The sequence below is a fragment of the Oncorhynchus masou genome, chromosome 3, assembly GCF_036934945.1.
Source record: "Oncorhynchus masou masou isolate Uvic2021 chromosome 3, UVic_Omas_1.1, whole genome shotgun sequence".
Taxonomy (NCBI): domain Eukaryota; kingdom Metazoa; phylum Chordata; class Actinopteri; order Salmoniformes; family Salmonidae; genus Oncorhynchus; species Oncorhynchus masou.
The window spans coordinates 17,474,222-17,493,530 of record NC_088214.1 but is presented as its reverse complement, the minus strand read 5'-3'; the positions used below and the strand labels follow the sequence as shown (position 1 = coordinate 17,493,530).

The window sequence follows — 19,309 nt, the reverse complement described above, 5'->3', positions numbered from 1 at the left end:
AGTCTGGCCTACTTCTGTTTTGAGCCAACGTCTGTAATGAGGGGCATTATTCAAAACGAACTTGTCTGCAATTGGATCACCATCAACCAATCAGAGGACGGCCGAATTCAAAGCAGTGTTTGGCCACGTGGCATTTTGTCATAAACCCATCCATTGCTTCTGAGAGGATGGTGATTTGATCAGTCATTTGCTAACTTATTCCAAATACCCATCTATTGGAGGAAGGCCAGACTGATACATGACGTGAAACAGAATGGTAAATTCAGCAATGAGGCTGGTTCCACCAGGCTACACACTGACAGCAAAACATCAAAAACTACTGGATTGTTTCATTAATGTTTTCTTTTAAATATATAGTAGTCACAACACACTTATTTTTATTAGAATAAGCAATCTTTTAGGTTGAGGATACCTTCTATAGTGATGTAAGTACTTGACACTGTGTCTGGAAGCTTCTTCTTCAGGTTAATGTCAACTTTTCCTGTCTGCTTGCCTGTTTCATTTGAGAGGGAACAACACAAAAATAACCAATTATATGTTCACACCTACATAATATCAACCAATGTTGTTGATATCATAGATTTAGGCCTCTGTGTAATCTCAGGAGGACATTCTGGCACATTCTCGACAATGGCCTTAATACATTTGAAAGGAGTGGTTCAGGATTTTATAACTTGTAATCCATAGTTCGGTTTTCAATAAACTGCCACTTCAAACTTCAGTTAAATTTAGTCACCACAAGCTAACAATCAATGGATGTGATGAAGGCATTTGAGCATGTTTTTTTTTGTCAGAACAAATCGCCTGAAATCAACTCAAATCAACTCCATATTTGGTTTGATCTTACTTACAGGTGATATGGCCATTTTAATGTAAAAACATACATTAGCCATACTTCCATTGATTGTTAGTTTGTAGTGGCTGAAGTTAGCTGAATTTTGTAGTGGCTGTTTAAAGTAAGCCGAACCATGGATTACACTTTCTCTCGCCCATACAATATTTTCAAGGTGAGGAACCATCTCACATCAAGTTGTAAAGTTCTGAACCACTCCTTTAAGCCATGTTATTTTTTAAGATCTAATGGAGGGTAAACAGCTGTTTTGGTCCAAACCATTCATAAAATCTGGATGCAACAACCTTTCCTCTAGTTCGGCAATCTCCACTCCTTCTGGCTATGATATGAGCAGAAACGGGGAGAGAGAGAAACATTTTAAAGAAATATTTTATGTGTCCTCAACTAAACTGTGAGCATCACGAGCAGGTGTAGGCAGCCTCACCACAACAAGAAGTTGTTTCTCTATGCCATCTCTATAATACTCGCTCCGGGCCGTTACAGTGATTTGGTGTTTGCCTGGTTTCATGGGAATGACAGTGACGTACAGGACTTTCTGTGAATTTTTGTCCACATTAATTATTTCCCTGTAGGATCCTCTGTAATTCGTTGCTGTGCAAAGATCCTCACTGGCCTTTAACAAAACTGTGACCTACAAATAGAGATGAGAAGTTATTTTAGTTGTGTCTAAATCAGGGGAGAGTGTCCCCTCTCATTGAAGCCACGAAAGTTCAATGCCGACCGCGGTACTGCAGGCCTTGTTTGCAGTAAATAGGATCCCCCATTATAGTGAATGGAAAAATGACAATCTGTGTAAAAATACAAATTGAAGACAATGATGGTACCAATAATGGCTTCTAATACACCAGATGTTTGTCCTTGAACGGATTGTTTTTAAATCACATACAGGATCATTCAGTTGATAATGGCATTCTGCATTACCCCAGTCGGCCTTCAACTTGAGTTACTCAATGAGAGGAGGCAGCACTGAGATGGCCTGTAACATCACTTCCTGGACTAGGTCAAACTGCGTATGTTATGTCACCATCTTAACCTTAACTGAATTCATTTGGCTTCAATGCGCTATTGAGTCTTCACATAGGAATGAATGGTGTCACGTGATCGATGGCTTTGTCCATTCATATATATATATATATATATATATATTCATATATATATATTCATATATATATATTCATATATATATATTCATATATATATTCATATATATATTCATATATATATACATATATATTTTCATATATATATTCATATATATATATTCATACATATATTCATATATATACACATACATACATCACACACACACACACACACACACACACACACACACACACACACACACACACACACACACACACACACACACACACACACACACACACACACACTGCTCAAAAAAATAAAGGGAACACTTAAACAACACAATGTAACTCCAAGTCAATCACACTTCTGTGAAATCAAACTGTCCACTTAGGAAGCAACACTGAGTGACAATAAATTTCACATGCTGTTGTGCAAATGGAATAGACAACAGGTGGAAATTATAGGCAATTAGCAAGACACCCCCAATAAAGGAGTGGTTCTGCAGGTGGGTACAACAGACCACTTCTCAGTTCCTATGCTTCCTGGCTGATGTTTTGGTCACTTTTGAATGCTGGCGGTGCTTTCACTCTAGTGGTAGCATGAGACGGAGTCTACAACCCACACAAGTGGCTCAGGTAGTGCAGCTCATCCAGGATGGCACATCAATGCGAGCTGTGGCAAGAAGGTTTGCTGTGTCTGTCAGCGTAGTGTCCAGAGCATGGAGGCGCTACCAGGAGACAGGCCAGTACATCAGTAGACGTGGAGGAGGCCGTAGGAGGGCAACAACCCAGCAGCAAGACCGCTACCTCCGCCTTTGTGCAAGGAGGAGCAGGAGGAGCACTGCCAGAGCCCTGCAAAATGACCTCCAGCAGACCACAAATGTGCATGTGTCTGCTCAAAAGGTCAGAAACAGACTCCATGAGGGTGGTATGAGGGCCCGATGTCCACAGGTTTTTCATTTGCCAGAGAACACCAAGATTGGCAAATTCGCCACTGGCGCCTTGTGCTCTTCACAGATGAAAGCAGGTTCACAGACTACAGACTATCCAGGAGTTGGCGGATGCTTTAGTCCAGGTCTGGGAGGAGATCCCTCAGGAGACCATCCGCCACCTCATCAGGAGCATCCCCAGGCGTTGTACGGAGTTCATACAGGCACGCGGAGGCCACACACATTACTGAGCCTCATTTTGACTTGTTTTAAGGACATTGCATCAAAGTTGGATCAGCCTGTAGTGTGGTTTTCCACTTTAATTTTGAGGGCTACTCCAAATCCAGACCTCAATGGGTTGATAAATTTGATTTCCATTGATCATTTTTGTGTGATTTTGTTGTCAGCACATTCAACTATGTAAAGAAAAAAGTATTTAATACGAATATTTCATTCATTCAGATCTAGGATGTGATATTTTAGCCTGCCAAATGACTTAAATGTAATGTAAATGTTAGTGTTCCCTTTATTTTTTTGAGCAGTATATATATATAGTCATCGGCCTAAAGTGACTGCCTTACTGATCAAGCGACTTTAAACAAGACATCTACCTTTTGAGACTCTTCATCGTAGTTGTGTATAACTACTTTGATCTGCACTTGTTCTCTGTTTACAACAGAGTATGGTAGGCGCAGGTCCACATAGAAGTTCTTTACAACAGTCATTTCTACAGGTTCTGCTACACATACACCTGCAAACAGAAAAATATAGTTTTAACGACTGTGTTTCAGACTGATCATGTCATGATAAATAACAAGTTGTTAATTGTCATCTGGGGTTGTTTGATAATGGCCAAAGAGGTACAACCTGTGATATTTTCTGCTGCTCGATGGTCATTTCAATGAATCCTTTGATTCTTGAAAAATATAACATAAGTCTCCCATGAGCTTATGCAGTATAACTGTCTTACTTCATCATAACTCAAACCTATTGGGCAAACATTTACCTACGTTTTTGGTGGTGCAATTAACATCTGAATAAACCATAATTAAAATAGGCCCAAATGCAACCTTAAGGGACAGTTAGCTTTTTTTAACCAAATCTCTATTTCTGATGTAAATGGCATGTTATAGAAGTGCTCAGACACCCCACCAGCGAGTAATACTGGCGATACTTTCTGTGAGCGAGCATGCACGTGCTATCTATAAGCACTCTCCTGCTCGCACAAGGAAAAGTATCGCTCTTTCCAACAAAAGGGAATATAACATTGCAGATAAAGTTCAGAAGGACACAATTTCATGTGTACAACACCTACATACCTGCATCACTATACTGAGTGCATTGACGTTTCTAAAAGGATGAAATGTTGTGTTTTTGGAGCCTTTGAACATGTTTTATCTGTGCACTGGCACAGCAGAACAAGCCTGAGGAAGTCTATCGCTGGTGGGCTAAATTTCTCAAAACCAAGTGAAATTGCCAAAAAAAAAAAAATCTGGACACTTATATAACATGCCATTCACATTAAAAAAATTTGAGATTAGGTTAAAAAAAAAATGCTAACTTGTCCTTTAAGCCAGCACTGTATGGTTTCAAAATAAAACAAGTGAAACATTGTCATAGTGCAAAATAATTGTGCAAAGTGCAACAAATACTTTTAACCTCATTGTAATCTCACAGTGTGACATAATTTTAAACTTTTGTTCGACAATGTGGATTATAATTTATACAGTGGTGTTTATTTAACTACGGTGTTGTAAATTAAGTAATACATAAATATTCAGCCTGGTTGCTCTGAGTAGATTTTCCTTTTTTTTTAGTAGTTTTTTGTGTCCTTCCAATTCCTATGATATGTTATGTTTGGTATACTTACTTAAGACAGAAACAAAAGGAGGGAAGTTGACGGGGAGGATACGTGGTCATATAACCCAAAGACACAATGACACAACGTTTTGCTTCTGAAGCATAGATGAGAATTTAACTATGACTTGCGGGCAGTGGGTTCAGAACAACAATGACAAAAAATGTAGACAAACCATTTAACATTTTTGTGGAAATTATACCACCACCGAAAAGTGCATTTTGGAGACTGGAATGGCAAAGAGACATGTGCTCTACCACTGGTGTAAAGTAGTTAAGTAAAAGTATTTTTAAGTACTGCTTAAGTAGTTTTTTGTGGTATTATACTTTTTACTCCATACATTTTCCCTGACACCCAAAATAACTTGTTACATTTTGACATGAAAATGGTCCAATTCACACACTTATCAAGAGAACATCCCTGGTCATCCCTACTGCCTCTTATCTGGCGGATTCACTAAACATAAATGCCTTGTTTATAAATTATGTCTGAGTGTTGGAGCGTGCCGCAGGCTATCTGTCAAAAATTTTAAAAGCAATTTGTGCCATCTGGTTTGCTTAATACAGTAGGGAGAACAAGTATTTGATACACTGCAGATTTTGCAGGTTTTCCTACTTACAAAGCATGTAGAGGTCTGTCATTTTTATCACAGGTACACTTCAACTGTGAGAGACGGAATCTAAAACAAAAAAATCATACATACATTTCTGGATTTAAGTAATTCATTTGAATTTTATCAAGACATAAGTATTTGATACATCAGAAAAGCAGAACTTAGGTTTCTGTACCAAATATTATGTTTGTTGCTGGGCAATAAGGACTTTCAGCTCCCTCCAAAGATGTTCTATTGGGTTCAGGTCTGGAGACTGGCTAGGCCACTCCAGGACCTTAAGATGCTTCTTACGGAGCCACTCCTTAGTTGCCCTGGCTGTGTGTTTCGGGTCGTTGTCATGCTGGAAGACCCAACCACGACCCATCTTCAATGCTCTTACTGAGGGAAGGAGTTTGTTGGCCAAGATCTCCCTATACATGGTCCCATCCATCCATCCCTTAATACGGTGCAATCGTCCTGTCACCTTTTTAGAAAAGCTTCCCCAAAGAATGATGTTTCCACTTCCATGCTTCATGGTTGGGATGGTGTTCTTGGGGTTGTACTCATCCTTCTTCCTCCAAACACGGCGAGTGGAGTTTAGACCAAAAATCTCTTTTTGTCTCATCAGACCACATGACCTTCTCCCATTCCTCCTCTGGATCATCCAGATGGTCATTGACAAACTTCAGACGGGCCTGGACATGCGCTGGCTTGAGCAGGTGGACCTTGGGTGCGCTGCAGGATTTTAATCCATGACGGTGTAGTGTGTTACTAATGGTTTTCTTTGAGACTTTGGTCCCAGCTCTCTTCAGGTCATTGACCAGGTCCTGCCGTGTAGTTCTGGGCTGATCCCTCACCTTCATCATTGATTGACCGTCATCTTGAACTTCTTCCATTTTCTAATAGTTGCCTTCTCACCAAGCTGCTTTCCTATTGTCCTGTAGCCCATCCCAGCCTTGTGCAGGTCTACAATTTGATCCCTGATGTCCTTACACAGCTTCCTGGTCTTGGCCATTATGGAGAGGTTGGAGTCTATTTGATTAAGTGTGTGGACAGGTGTCTTTTATACAGGTAACGAGTTCAAACAGGTGCAGTTAATACAGGTAATGAGTGGAGAGCAGGAGGGTTTCTTAAAGAAAAACTAACAGGTCTGTGAGAGCCTGAATTCTTACTGGTTGGTAGGTGATCAAATACTTATGTCATGCAATAAAATGCAAATGATTTCTTAATCATACAATGTGATTTTCTGGATTTTTGTTTTAGATTCCGTCTCTCACAGTTGAAGTGTACCTATGATAAAAATGAGGAAACCCTGCAAAATCGGCAGTGTATCAAATACTTGTTCTCCCCACTGTATATGGAATTTGTAAAGTACATTTAGGCAGTTCCATTTACTTTTGATACTTAAGTATATTTAAAACCAAATACTTTTAGTATTTTACTCAAGTGGTATTTTACTGGGTGACTTTCACTTTTACTTGAGTTATTTTCTATTAAGGTATCTTTACTTTTACTAAAGTATGACAATTGAGTACTTTTTCCATGCATGTGCCTACACATAATATTGAGTTTGCAAAAGGCTTTCGTAGCAAGTTAACATTTAATTGAGAAGGTTTTTGGGAAAGCCTTTTCATCTACCAGAAGACGGTTAGGCCTATTATTAGCATCGTTATATTTTTCCTGTTTCTTAGTTGTTTGAAACCTGGACATTTTAGTTCATATTATGAGGCATGTCTTTCCTTGCTTCAAAGTAGCCTATAGCCAAAATTCGACCATAGAAACATGGAGGAAATTATTTTATAAAGACTTCCTCATATGCGTTCTCCTGTTCTATTGGTTTTCTTTCAACCTTCTTTCATTGTCTAGCAGACAAAGGCATTATCCTAGTCATTTTAGCAACTCATGATAGTTGTATCTTTAGGTCTTCTCTCTTTCTAAATTTCAAACTGATATTTCCATTGCTGCTCCAAAAATGTGAATAAATAATAGTTTATCAACATTTTAAGCTCAACATTCTGATCTGTTCCATCAGCCTATTAATTGATACAGTGTTTACCTACACTACTTTGATACGCATTGTGGGGATTAAGAAGAGAGTATATATGCTATCACTACTGCAAAATAAGTAGGTATATGACGTATACCCTCTACTACACCACTGTGGTTGCTTCAAGTTGTGTATTTACAGTCTTTTATGTATTGCATTGTCATAAACTCCAATTTCAATGTTAGTCCGTTAGGCCTATAGCCTCATTCGTTAAATAGCCTGACCCATATTTTCTAAATATGTTGAACATGTTTGCATTCAGTATTGTTCTAATTGCATTACTTCAATAAGGAAATATACAGTGCATTGGAAAGTATTCAGACCACTTAACCTTTTCCACATTTTGTTATGTTACAGCCTTATTCTAAAATGGATTATATAAAAATAAATCCTCATCAATCTACACAAAATACACTCCATAATGACCAAGCAAAAACAGTTTTTTTCTGGCAAATGTATATAAAAATATAATTTGATTGTACATGATTTGGAAAGGCACACACCTGTCTATACAAGGTCCCACAGTTGACACTGCAAGTCAGAGCAAAACCAAGCCATGAGGTCGAAGGAATTGTCCAATGAGCTCCGAGACAGGATTGTGTCGAGGCACAAATCTGGGGAAGGATACCAAAACATTTCTGAGAATTCAAGGTCCCCAAGAACACAGTGGCCTTCATCATTCTTAAATGGAAGAAGTTTGGAACCACCAAGACTCTTCCTAGAGCTAGCCGCCTGGACAAACTGATCAATCGGGGGAGAAGGGTCTTGGTCAGTTAGGTGATGAAGAACCTGATGGTCACTCTGACAGAGCTCTAGAGTTCCTCTGTGGAGATGTGAGAACCTTCCAGAAGGACAACCATCTCTGCAAGACTCCAACAAATCAGGCCTTTATGGTAGAGTGACCAGATGGAAGCCACACCTCAGTAAACGCCACATGACAGCCTGCTTGGAGTTTGCCAAAAGACACCTAAAGACTCTCAGACCATGAGAAACAAGATTCTCTGGTCTGATGAAACCAAAATTGAACTCTGGCCTGAATGCCAAGCGTCATGTCTGCAAGAATCCTGGCACCATCCGTACGATGAAGCATGGTGGTGGCGGCATCATGCTGTGGGGATGTTTTTCAGCGGCAGGGACTGGGAGACTAGTCAGGATAGAGGGAAAGATGAACGGAGCAAAGTACAGAGGGATACTTGATGAAAACCTGCTCCATAGTGCTCAGGACCTCAGACTGGGGCGAAGGTTCACCTTCCAACAGGACAATGACACTGAGCACAGAGCCAAGACAACGCAGGAGTGGCTTCGGGTCAAGTCTCTGAATGTCCTTGAGTTCCTGAGGACGGCTCACCTCTCACAGTCCTGGGCGACTTTAACCTCCCCACGTCTACCTTTGACTCATTCCTCTCTGCCTCCTTCTTTCCACTCCTCTCCTCTTTTGACCTCACCCTCTCACCTTCCCCCCCTACTCACAAGGCAGGCAATACGCTCGACCTCATCTTTACTAGATGCTGTTCTTCCACTAACCTCATTGCAACTCCCCTCCAAGTCTCCGACCACTACCTTGTATCCTTTTCCCTCTCGCTCTCATCCAACACTTCCCACACTGCCCCTACTCGGATGGTATCGCGCCGTCCCAACCTTCGCTCTCTCTCCCCCGCTACTCTCTCCTCTTCCATCCTATCATCTCTTCCCTCTGCTCATACCTTCTCCAACCTTTCTCCTGATTCTGCCTCCTCAACCCTCCTCTCTTCCCTTTCTGCATCCTTTGACTCTCTATGTCCCCTATCCTCCAGGCCGGCTCGGTCCTCCCCTCCCGCTCCGTGGCTCGATGACTCATTGCGAGCTCACAGAACAGAGCTCCGGGCAGCCGAGCGGAAATGGAGGAAAACTCGCCTCCCTGCGGACCTGGCATCCTTTCACTCCCTCCTCTCTACATTTTCCTCCTCTGTCTCTGCTGCTAAAGCCACTTTCTACCACTCTAAATTCCAAGCATCTGCCTCTAACCCTAGGAAGCTCTTTGCCACCTTCTCCTCCCTCCTGAATCCTCCTCCCCCTCCCCCTCTCTGCAGATGACTTCGTCAACCATTTTGAAAAGAAGGTCGACGACATCCGATCCTCGTTTGCTAAGTCAAACGACACCGCTGGTTCTGCTCACACTGCCCTACCCTGTGCTCTGACCTCTTTCTCCCTCTCTCCCAGATGAAATCTCGCTTCTTGTGACGGCCGGCCGCCCAACAACCTGCCCGCTTGACCCTATCCCCTTCTCTCTTCTCCAGACCATTTCCGGAGACCTTCTCCCTTACCTCACCTCGCTCATCAACTCATCCCTGACCGCTGGCTACGTCCCTTCCGTCTTCAAGAGAGCGAGAGTTGCACCCCTTCTGAAAAAACCTACACTCGATCCCTCCGATGTCAACAACTACAGACCAGTATCCCTTCTTTCTTTTCTCTCCAAAACTCTTGAACGTGTTGTCCTTGGCCAGCTCTCCCGCTATCTCTCTCAGAATGACCTTCTTGATCCAAATCAGTCAGGTTTCAAGACTAGTCATTCAACTGAGACTGCTCTTCTCTGTATCACGGAGGCGCTCCGCACTGCTAAAGCTAACTCTCTCTCCTCTGCTCTCATCCTTCTAGACCTATCGGCTGCCTTCGATACTGTGAACCATCAGATCCTCCTCTCCACCCTCTCCGAGTTGGGCATCTCCGGCGCGGCCCACGCTTGGATTGCGTCCTACCTGACAGGTCGCTCCTACCAGGTGACGTGGCGAGAATCTGTCTCCTCACCACGCGCTCTCACCACTGGTGTCCCCCAGGGCTCTGTTCTAGGCCCTCTCCTATTCTCGCTATACACCAAGTCACTTGGCTCTGTCATAACCTCACATGGTCTCTCCTATCATTGCTATGCAGACGACACACAATTAATCTTCTCCTTTCCCCCTTCTGATGACCAGGTGGCGAATCGCATCTCTGCATGTCTGGCAGACATATCAGTGTGGATGACGGATCACCACCTCAAGCTGAACCTCGGCAAGACGGAGCTGCTCTTCCTCCCGGGGAAGGACTGCCCGTTCCATGATCTCGCCATCACGGTTGACAACTCCATTGTGTCCTCCTCCCAGAGCGCTAAGAACCTTGGCGTGATCCTGGACAACACCCTGTCGTTCTCAACTAACATCAAGGCGGTGGCCCGTTCCTGTAGGTTCATGCTCTACAACATCCGCAGAGTACGACCCTGCCTCACACAGGAAGCGGCGCAGGTCCTAATCCAGGCACTTGTCATCTCCCGTCTGGATTACTGCAACTCGCTGTTGGCTGGGCTCCCTGCCTGTGCCATTAAACCCCTACAACTCATCCAGAACGCCGCAGCCCGTCTGGTGTTCAACCTTCCCAAGTTCTCTCACGTCACCCCGCTCCTCCGCTCTCTCCACTGGCTTCCAGTTGAAGCTCGCATCCGCTACAAGACCATGGTGCTTGCCTACGGAGCTGTGAGGGGAACGGCACCGCAGTACCTCCAGTCTCTGATCAGGCCCTACACCCAAACAAGGGCACTGCGTTCATCCACCTCTGGCCTGCTCGCCTCCCTACCACTGAGGAAGTACAGTTCCCGCTCAGCCCAGTCAAAACTGTTCGCTGCTCTGGCCCCCCAATGGTGGAACAAACTCCCTCACGACGCCAGGACAGCGGAGTCAATCACCACCTTCCGGAGACACCTGAAACCCCACCTCTTTAAGGAATACCTAGGAGAGGATAAAGTAATCCTTCTCACCCCCCCCCCTCAAATGATTTAGATGCACTATTGTAAAGTGGCTGTTCCACTGGATGTCATAAGGTGAATTCACCAATTTGTAAGTCGCTCTGGATAAGAGCGTCTGCCAAATGACTTAAATGTAAATGTATGTAAATGTAGTGGCCCAGCCAGAGCCCGGACTTGAACCCAATCCAACCCGATTTGTTACTTTTTATTTCAATTTTTGACTTATCTATTTTTTACTTAACACTTCTTTTTCTTAAAACTGCATTGTTGGTTAAGAGCTTGTAAGTAAGCATTTCACTGTAAGGTCTACACCTGATATTTTCAGTGCATGTGACAAATAACATTTGATTTGATCTGCAGAGAGGAATGGGAGAAACTTCCCAAATACAGGTGCGCCAAGCTTGTAGCGTCATACCCAAGAGTCGAGGCTGTAATCGCTGCCAACGGTGCTTCAACAAAGTACTGAGTAAAGGGTCTGAATACCTTTGTAAATGTTATATTTCAGTATTTTATTCATAATAAATTAGCAAAAAAAAACTGTTTTTGCTTTGTCATTATGGGGTATTGTTTGTAGATTGAGGGGTAAAAATGTCTATAAATACAATAAGGCTGTAACCTAACAAAATGTGGAATGCCACACAACCTACTGATGAGTAAGCAGCATGATGACAACGTGATCAGCAGAGTGATCTTCTTTGTGAAAAGGGGGAGAAGACCATCCCGGAGATGGCGTGCCCATGAGAGTGTTGAGGTCGTGTGTCTTCTCAGAAATTGGGACAAGTTGACCATGAAGATGGGTGTACTGTATCGTGTTTCGAAGAATGTGGTTACAAAGAGGAGAAAGTAACTGTATGTGGTTCCAGCCTCCATGAACGCTGTTGAAGGGTGTCCATGATGAAGCTGGCCACCAGGGCCAACAGAGAACAGTCTACCCGACAAGACAGAGGTTCTTCTGGCATGGCCTGGATAGGGAGGTTAAAGCATATGTGAAGTGTTGCAGGAGATGCGTCGTGATCGAGACTCCTGATCCGGAAGCAAGATCTCTTGAGAGCATAATAACAACTGAGCCTCTTGAACTAGTGTGCATAGACTTTTGGTCGGCAGAAGATTCTTCAAACAAGTCCCTGGATGTGCTCGTTGTTACTGACCACTTTACCAAATTGGCTCATGCCTTCTTGTGTCTGAACCAGTCTGCTAAGTCTGTAGCTCATCAATTGAGGAACAACTATTTCTGTGTCTACGGGATGCCTCACCATATACATTCAGATCAGGGACCCAACTTTGAGAGTGCTTTAATAGACAAACTGTTGAGTGTTGCAGGTGTTCAGAAGTCTCACACCATGCCGTACCATCTGATGGAGAATGGGTCCTGCGAAAGGATGAATAGGACGTTGGGAAACATGATCCGGGCCCTGCCGACGAAAGCAAAGCACAGATGGACTCAGGCGCTGAAGTCCCTCACGTTTGCGTACAATTCTACAATCCATGAGACCACAGGCTTTGCCCCTTTCCTGCTAATGTTTGGGAGGAAGCCAAGACTGCCTGTTGACATAGAGTTTGGCTCTGTCATAGAGATTCCAGAAGATGTCGACTATGACCAGTTTGTTCAGTCCTTGAGGAGAGATCTGAAAGAAGCCATGAATACAGCACAGGCGAAGCAGTTGAAGAGGCTAAGCAGTTGAAGCGAAGCAGTTGAAGCAGTTGAAGAAGCAGTTGAAGAGGCATGCTGACCTCTATGACAGAAAGTCAGAGGAGCTCCAGTGGAGATTTGTGATCGAGTGTTGCTGGCTAACAAGGGGGAGCGCGGAAAGCGGAACCTCGCTGACCGTTGGGAGGATACTGTCTACCTTGTCACTGGATTGAATGCTGATAGTCACACTTTTAAGATTCAGAACAGCTCCACTGGACAGGAGAAGACAGTACATCGCAACCTGATAATGCCAGTCAACTTTCTTCCTCTTCCCCATGCTGCCGTTGATGATGGAACAGACATGTCTGGATTAACAGAGTCTGAGGACATGAATGACGGCCTATTGGTCTCAGCTGCCATGGACACTGCAGTGGATGATGATGCTGAGTACAGAATAAAAGTGTGGGTGTCGGAGTTGCCTTCTGAAGGAACAGGTGACACAAGCCTGGAGGGTAATGTGCAATCCTTGGATGTTTAGGAAATTCCACCTTTGCATTCTGTGGAAGATATACTGCAGCTGGAAGGTCTGCCTCGATCAGAGAGTCTTCAAGAATCTGTCCATGACCGTAACAGTGTCGTGAGTGAGCTAATTGACCAGTCTGCTTACAATATCCGTACTGACCTACCAAACTCAGACCATTCCTTACCTGATCAGTTACGCACTGACTGTGTTGACAGACCCACTATTGCAACATTACACAACACTGTTACTCCTTATGCAGTTGAAGGTACTCTGGGTCATATTAGGTCAAGGGCAGGAAGACTATTTAAACCAGTGTCAAGACTGATTGAGATAATGAATCAGCAGAAAGTTAGCTCTTGAAGGTTAATATGTGAATTAGAGGGTCAATGGTATTGACGTATTTTATTTGTTTTGTTTTTACATCATTGTGACCATGATTAGAGGTTGCAGGATGGTAATGTGATGGATATGATAGTCTCTTATGATATGATGGTTTATTTTATTACTTGGATGTTTTAAAGTCGCTGAGTGTACTTAACATGTAACAGGCATGTTTACCTATGAGGGCTAAGGGGATTGATCAACCACTTTTCACTCTAATTCTCATGGAGAACAGTAATAATCGAAAATAATAATTGCTGGGTTCTTAATAACTTGTTTATTTAATTGTATTATATAGTCCACGTTTGTGTAGTCATGGTGGTTCATATTTCATTTATTTTATGCTGTGACTAAATAACAATTTTAAATCAAAACCTTGAGAGATGATAATTTACTTTATTGTTAGAAATAGGCATACCATTGATTTTTAGGCTAATGAAAGATAAATAAGATAAGTAAAAATGCATGTAAAAATCTAGTGTATTTTCATACATATGTTTTTTACCAAGTACAAAAATGGATGTAGCATAACCAGATTGACCCTTTAAAGGCAGATATATTGTGGATTTGTTTTGGACATCATCTCGGTTGTCATTCATCAATAATGGATGACTCCCATTGAAAAAACATTGTCTCCATCTGAAATGTTTACCTTACTATCATGCTAGAAATTGAGATGGTACTTGGAGCCACTCACCTTTGGTTTCAGAGGTACTGATACCGAGGATCATCCACTGTGTGATGGAGTCTTGAAGAACCATGTTAGTCTTTTCATATGTGACAATACTGAATAAGGGAGCGAGAGAGAATGATATACATTTCTATCTGCTGGATGCATTTAACATGTGAGGGATTGCTTTAGCAGAACCAGTGGGAAATTATTATTATATTATCAAAAGTATCTAAACTACTACTTCCTCCACATCATTAGAATACAATGCATCATGCTGTAGTCTAATAGAAAACAGAACATTTGCTTGCAATTGCATTGAACTGGGACTTCACTTACATTTGAAAGCCCTTTGAATATCTTATCTTTGGTTGGTCAGATCTTGAGTATGTGAGATACCTACCTGGTTCCCAAATTCTGAAACTCATACCTGATTAAATCCATCAATTTTACATAATCAGTAACACATGAGGAACAATCATGTGTTACTGTCTGTTAAATGTTGTCTTTACCCAGCATGCGTTTCTTTATCACTCAGCAGTATGGTGGTCCACATCCAGCTGACATCAAATTTAGAGCGGATAATAATGTCCTCCTCATCGTCATCAAAGAAATATTCATTTGCTTCAGAAAAATTAAACAAGATTGAAGAAGAGAAAGAGAGTGAGAGAACTCGATAGACATTTATATTTACACAATCTATCAATTTGCCTATGAAATGTATGTCAAACAAAGACAGACTGAAAAAAAGAGAGAAAAAATGCTTTTACTGCGAGCGAGGATCAGTTCTGGGGTGGTGAAGCGTATCTTATCTTTCTGGATTTCTTGACAGCAGTGTAGAAAGGCCTCCACACACTTCGGCCCTTCTGTGATGTAGTGCGAGCGCTTCTCACATGAGTAGTCCAAGGGAAAGTCCATCATGCCATCATGACAGCATCTCTTCGTATTCTCTTCATACTGTCTCGCTTGGGAAGTAGATACCATAACGCAGCTATATCGGTTAATTCACCCTCATTCTATTTATGATCTGATACATCAGCCCTTACTCACCTAGCTCATATTTGGCTTCCTGTAAAGACTCTGCCCGTCGCCTCCTTTTAGGTACCTCTGTGTCACAACTGAATCCTAAGAGATGATTGAAAAGCAACTGAAGCTGATAAAAGGGTCTAATCTTAACTAACATAATTGAAGAAACCAAGAGAACATCAACTGCAGTATTTGTCCAGCAGCTTAGTAATTCAAATGCTGCAGTGATCAGTGCATCTCAACAAGCGTATGCTTATCTGGAATGTAGTAATAGTATATAAAATAATATTATGCAGATTGCTCCTACGTTGTCTAGGTGCTGTTTTTTCTTGATTGGATACAAACAGGAGGCCAGCATCTGAGAAAATTGCCATGTTGTTTCGCCCCCCTCCCCTTGTGCACCCTTTGTCACTCCTCTCTACTTCATCCCAGATCTGAAATAAAGTGAGGTAGAAGGGGCGTGTCAAAATGGTTCAAGCAGCAGAAAATAAAAATGTAACAAGATTTCAGTGAGTCACCTTGGCCTGCGTGAGATTGCCCTTTTTACTCAGCATGTAAGCAGCCTTGTCAACCACCACCAGCCCAACCTTGGCACCTGGGTCTCCCTCCACGTTCAGAGAGAACGCTTCTCTTGGGCGGAAGTCTGGACGTTTATTAGATTTCTTTATGGATAGTTTTAGCTAAAAATCAGAACGTGGACAGATGCAAAGAACATTAATGAGAACAAAAAAATGTGATGTGACATATTGAATGTACAGTACACTCCAAAAGTATTGGGACAGTGACAATTTTGTTGTTGTTTTGGCTCTGTACTCCAGCACCTTGGATGTGAAATGGTTAATGGCTATGAGGTTAAAGTGCAGATTGTCGGCTATAAACTGAGGGTATTTATCAATTTCGGGTAAACTATTTAGAAATTACAGCACTTTTTGTACATAGTCCACCCATAGAAATGAATGGAAAACAATGTATTGTGTAATTTTGGAGTCACTTATTAAAGTAAATAAGAATATAATATAAATATTTCAGATCACTTCTACATTAATGTGAATGCTACAATGATTATGGATAGTCCTGAATGTTTCGTGAATAATGATGAGTGAGAATGCTAGACGCACAAATATCCTACCCCCAAGACATGCTAACCTCTCACCATTACAATAACAGGTGAGGTTAGCTTTTTGGGGGTGTCATGATGTTGGCCTGGGGGGGTTGGTGACAGTCATAAATACCTCTCCCCCCATTTTCCCTCTCTCTACCCTACTAAGGTTACATTTGCAAAACCCTTGGTTAACATAGAGATTCGGGGAACGTCAGAATGTGGGGGGAAATGAACTACAGTGGGGCAAAAAAGTATTTAGTCAGCCACTAATTGTGCAAGTTCTCCCACTTAAAAAGATGACTGAAGCCTGTAATTTTCATCATAGGTACACTTCAACTATGACAGACAAAATGAGAAAAAAATCCAGAAAAATCCCATTGTAGGAATTTTAATGCATTTATTTGCAAATGATGGTGGAAAATAAGTATTTGGTCAACTACAAACAAGCAAGATTTCTGGCTCTCACAGACCTGTAACTTCTTCTTTAAGAGGCTCCTCTGTCCTCCACTCGTTACCTGTATTAATGGCACCTGTTTGAACTTGTTATCAGTATAAAAAACACTCCACTATGGCCAAGACCAAAGAGCTGTCAAAGGACACCAGAAACAAAATTGTAGACCTGCACCAAGCTGGGAAGACTGAATCTGCAATAGGTAAGCAGCTTGGTTTGAATTAATTATTAGGAAATGGAAGACATACAAGACCACTGATAATCTCCCTCGATCTGGGGCTCCACACAAGATCTCACTCCGTGGGGTCAAAATGATCACAAGAACGGTGAGCAAAAATCCCAGAACCACACGGGGGGACGTAGTAAATGGCCTGCAGAGAGCTGGGACTAAAGTAACAAAGCCTACTATCAGTAACACACTACGCAGCCAAGGACTCAAATCCGGCAGTGCCAGACGTGTCCCCCTGCTTAAGCCAGTACATGTCCAGGCCCATCTGAAGTTTGCGAGAGAGCATTTGGATGATCCAGAAGAAGATTGGGAGAATGTCATATGGTCAGATGAAACCAAAATATAAGAGGACAAAGAATGCTGAGTTGCATCCAAAGAATACCATACCTACTGTGAAGCATGGGGGTGGAATCAACATGCTTTGGGGATGTTTTTCTGCAAAGGGACCAGGACGACTGATCCATGTAAATGAAAGAATGAATGGGGCCATGTATCGTGAGATTTTGAGTGAAAACCTCCTTCCATCAGCAAGGGCATTGAAGATGAACGTGGCTGGGTCTTTCAGCATGACAATGATCCCAAACACACCGCCCGGACAATGAAGGAGTGGCTTCGTAAGAAGCATTTCAAGGTCCTGGAGTGGCCTAGCCAGTCTCCAGATCTCAACCCCATAGAAAATCTTTGGAGGGAGTTGAAAGTCTGTGTTGCCCAGCAACAGCCCCAAAACATCACTGCTCTAGACGAGATCTGCATGGAGGAATGGGCCAAAATACCAGCAACAGTGTGTGAAAACCTTGTGAAGACTTACAGAAAACGTTTGACCTCTGTCATTGCCAACAAAGGGTATTGAGAAACTTTTGTTATTGACCAAATACTTATTTTCCACCATAATTTGCAAATAAATGTATAAAAAAATCCTACAATGTGATTTTCTGGATTTTTTTTCTTCTCATTTTGTCTGTCATAGTTGAAGTGTACCTATGATGAAAATTACAGGCCTCTCATCTTTTTAAGTGGGAGAACTTGCACAATTGGTGGCTGACTAAATACTTTTTTGCCCCACTGTATATTCTGGTAATCCGAACAATTGAACATATGCGGTGGTACTTAATGAATATGATGTCAGTTTGGTTGTCATCTGAGACATTCTCATCAATGTTAAGATGACATAAACTCTACAGTGGAAAGTCTACACATCGGAGTTATCGGATTCACATGGAATTGTTGTTCAATGTAAATGTTTGAATATGAAATTATTTGTGATGGGATAAAATGTGATTTTAGCTTCTAAAATGTGACATTTGGGTTTTCATAAGATAGGGCTGCTCAATCAGTGGCCCTCCCCTGTGAAGGGACAAGGGCTATAAAACTTTTGAAACAAACCCTCCTCTCCCTTCCTATATAAGCCCTTGACGACAACATAACTTCCTATGTCAGAATGGTTCAGATAATAACTACAGAACAAAGCCAACATCAGCATGAGCTTTGGTTGCGAATGGTATGAACTTTTGAACTCTTATTCACTACAGAAGTGATACCTACTAGCTGTTGAGTTAGCGACCACAGCTGCAAACGCAGGTTCGGAAGGAACAGACAGAGTATCCCGTCTATCACACACAACGTTACTACAACGTATCCAATTGACAACCAGATACATTCTTCAAAGGACAGAGGACTTGGTTTGGCAACACGGCCTTCCATCTACCACCAACCTACTGAAGCACAGCTCAGAGTAAATATTTATTGCATTTTCCTTTTCCAAATGGGCGGTAATTTAGAATGCATAAGATACTGTATTTACGATAGCACAGCTTCGCCTTTGTTCCTGTTTTCCCGCTCTTTCACTCAACCCAGCCCCTTTTCCTTTGTGTAACCAGCTGTCATATCTGTTCCGCCCGCCAGGGCCGTTTTCCTTTATGACGTAATTTGTAATCAAGTTATGATGAATTGTGTGTATGTGAATTCTGTGTGATTAGTTAGGTATTTAGTAAATAAATAATTAAACCCAGTTTTGTATTGCTGATTCAAATTGTTAGCCAGGGTTCTTGCAGATAAAATAATTTACAACTTTCAGATTATGAGATTGAAGTAAGATAAAGATTAATGTTGACTGCTATTGATGTAAAATATTACTAATTCTTTAAGAGTTTATTCGGAAGATAACAGCTCTATAAATATT

General features: G+C 42.0%; 1 protein-coding gene across 1 annotated transcript in view; it reads right to left on the bottom strand.

Moving 5' to 3' along the window:
* Positions 1–19,309, bottom strand: part of LOC135511536 (complement C3-like) — a 65,838-nt gene that overhangs the window by 14,247 nt on the left and 32,282 nt on the right. Inside the window, exons 13-22 of the mRNA XM_064933026.1 lie at positions 15,867–16,028; positions 15,656–15,782; positions 15,373–15,447; positions 15,093–15,287; positions 14,835–14,946; positions 14,350–14,438; positions 3,479–3,618; positions 1,278–1,484; positions 1,112–1,172; positions 413–493 (exon numbers count right to left, since the gene is read on the bottom strand). Of these exons, the coding sequence (XP_064789098.1) occupies positions 413–493; positions 1,112–1,172; positions 1,278–1,484; positions 3,479–3,618; positions 14,350–14,438; positions 14,835–14,946; positions 15,093–15,287; positions 15,373–15,447; positions 15,656–15,782; positions 15,867–16,028 (1,249 nt within the window). The remainder of the gene's footprint in view (positions 1–412; positions 494–1,111; positions 1,173–1,277; positions 1,485–3,478; positions 3,619–14,349; positions 14,439–14,834; positions 14,947–15,092; positions 15,288–15,372; positions 15,448–15,655; positions 15,783–15,866; positions 16,029–19,309) is intronic.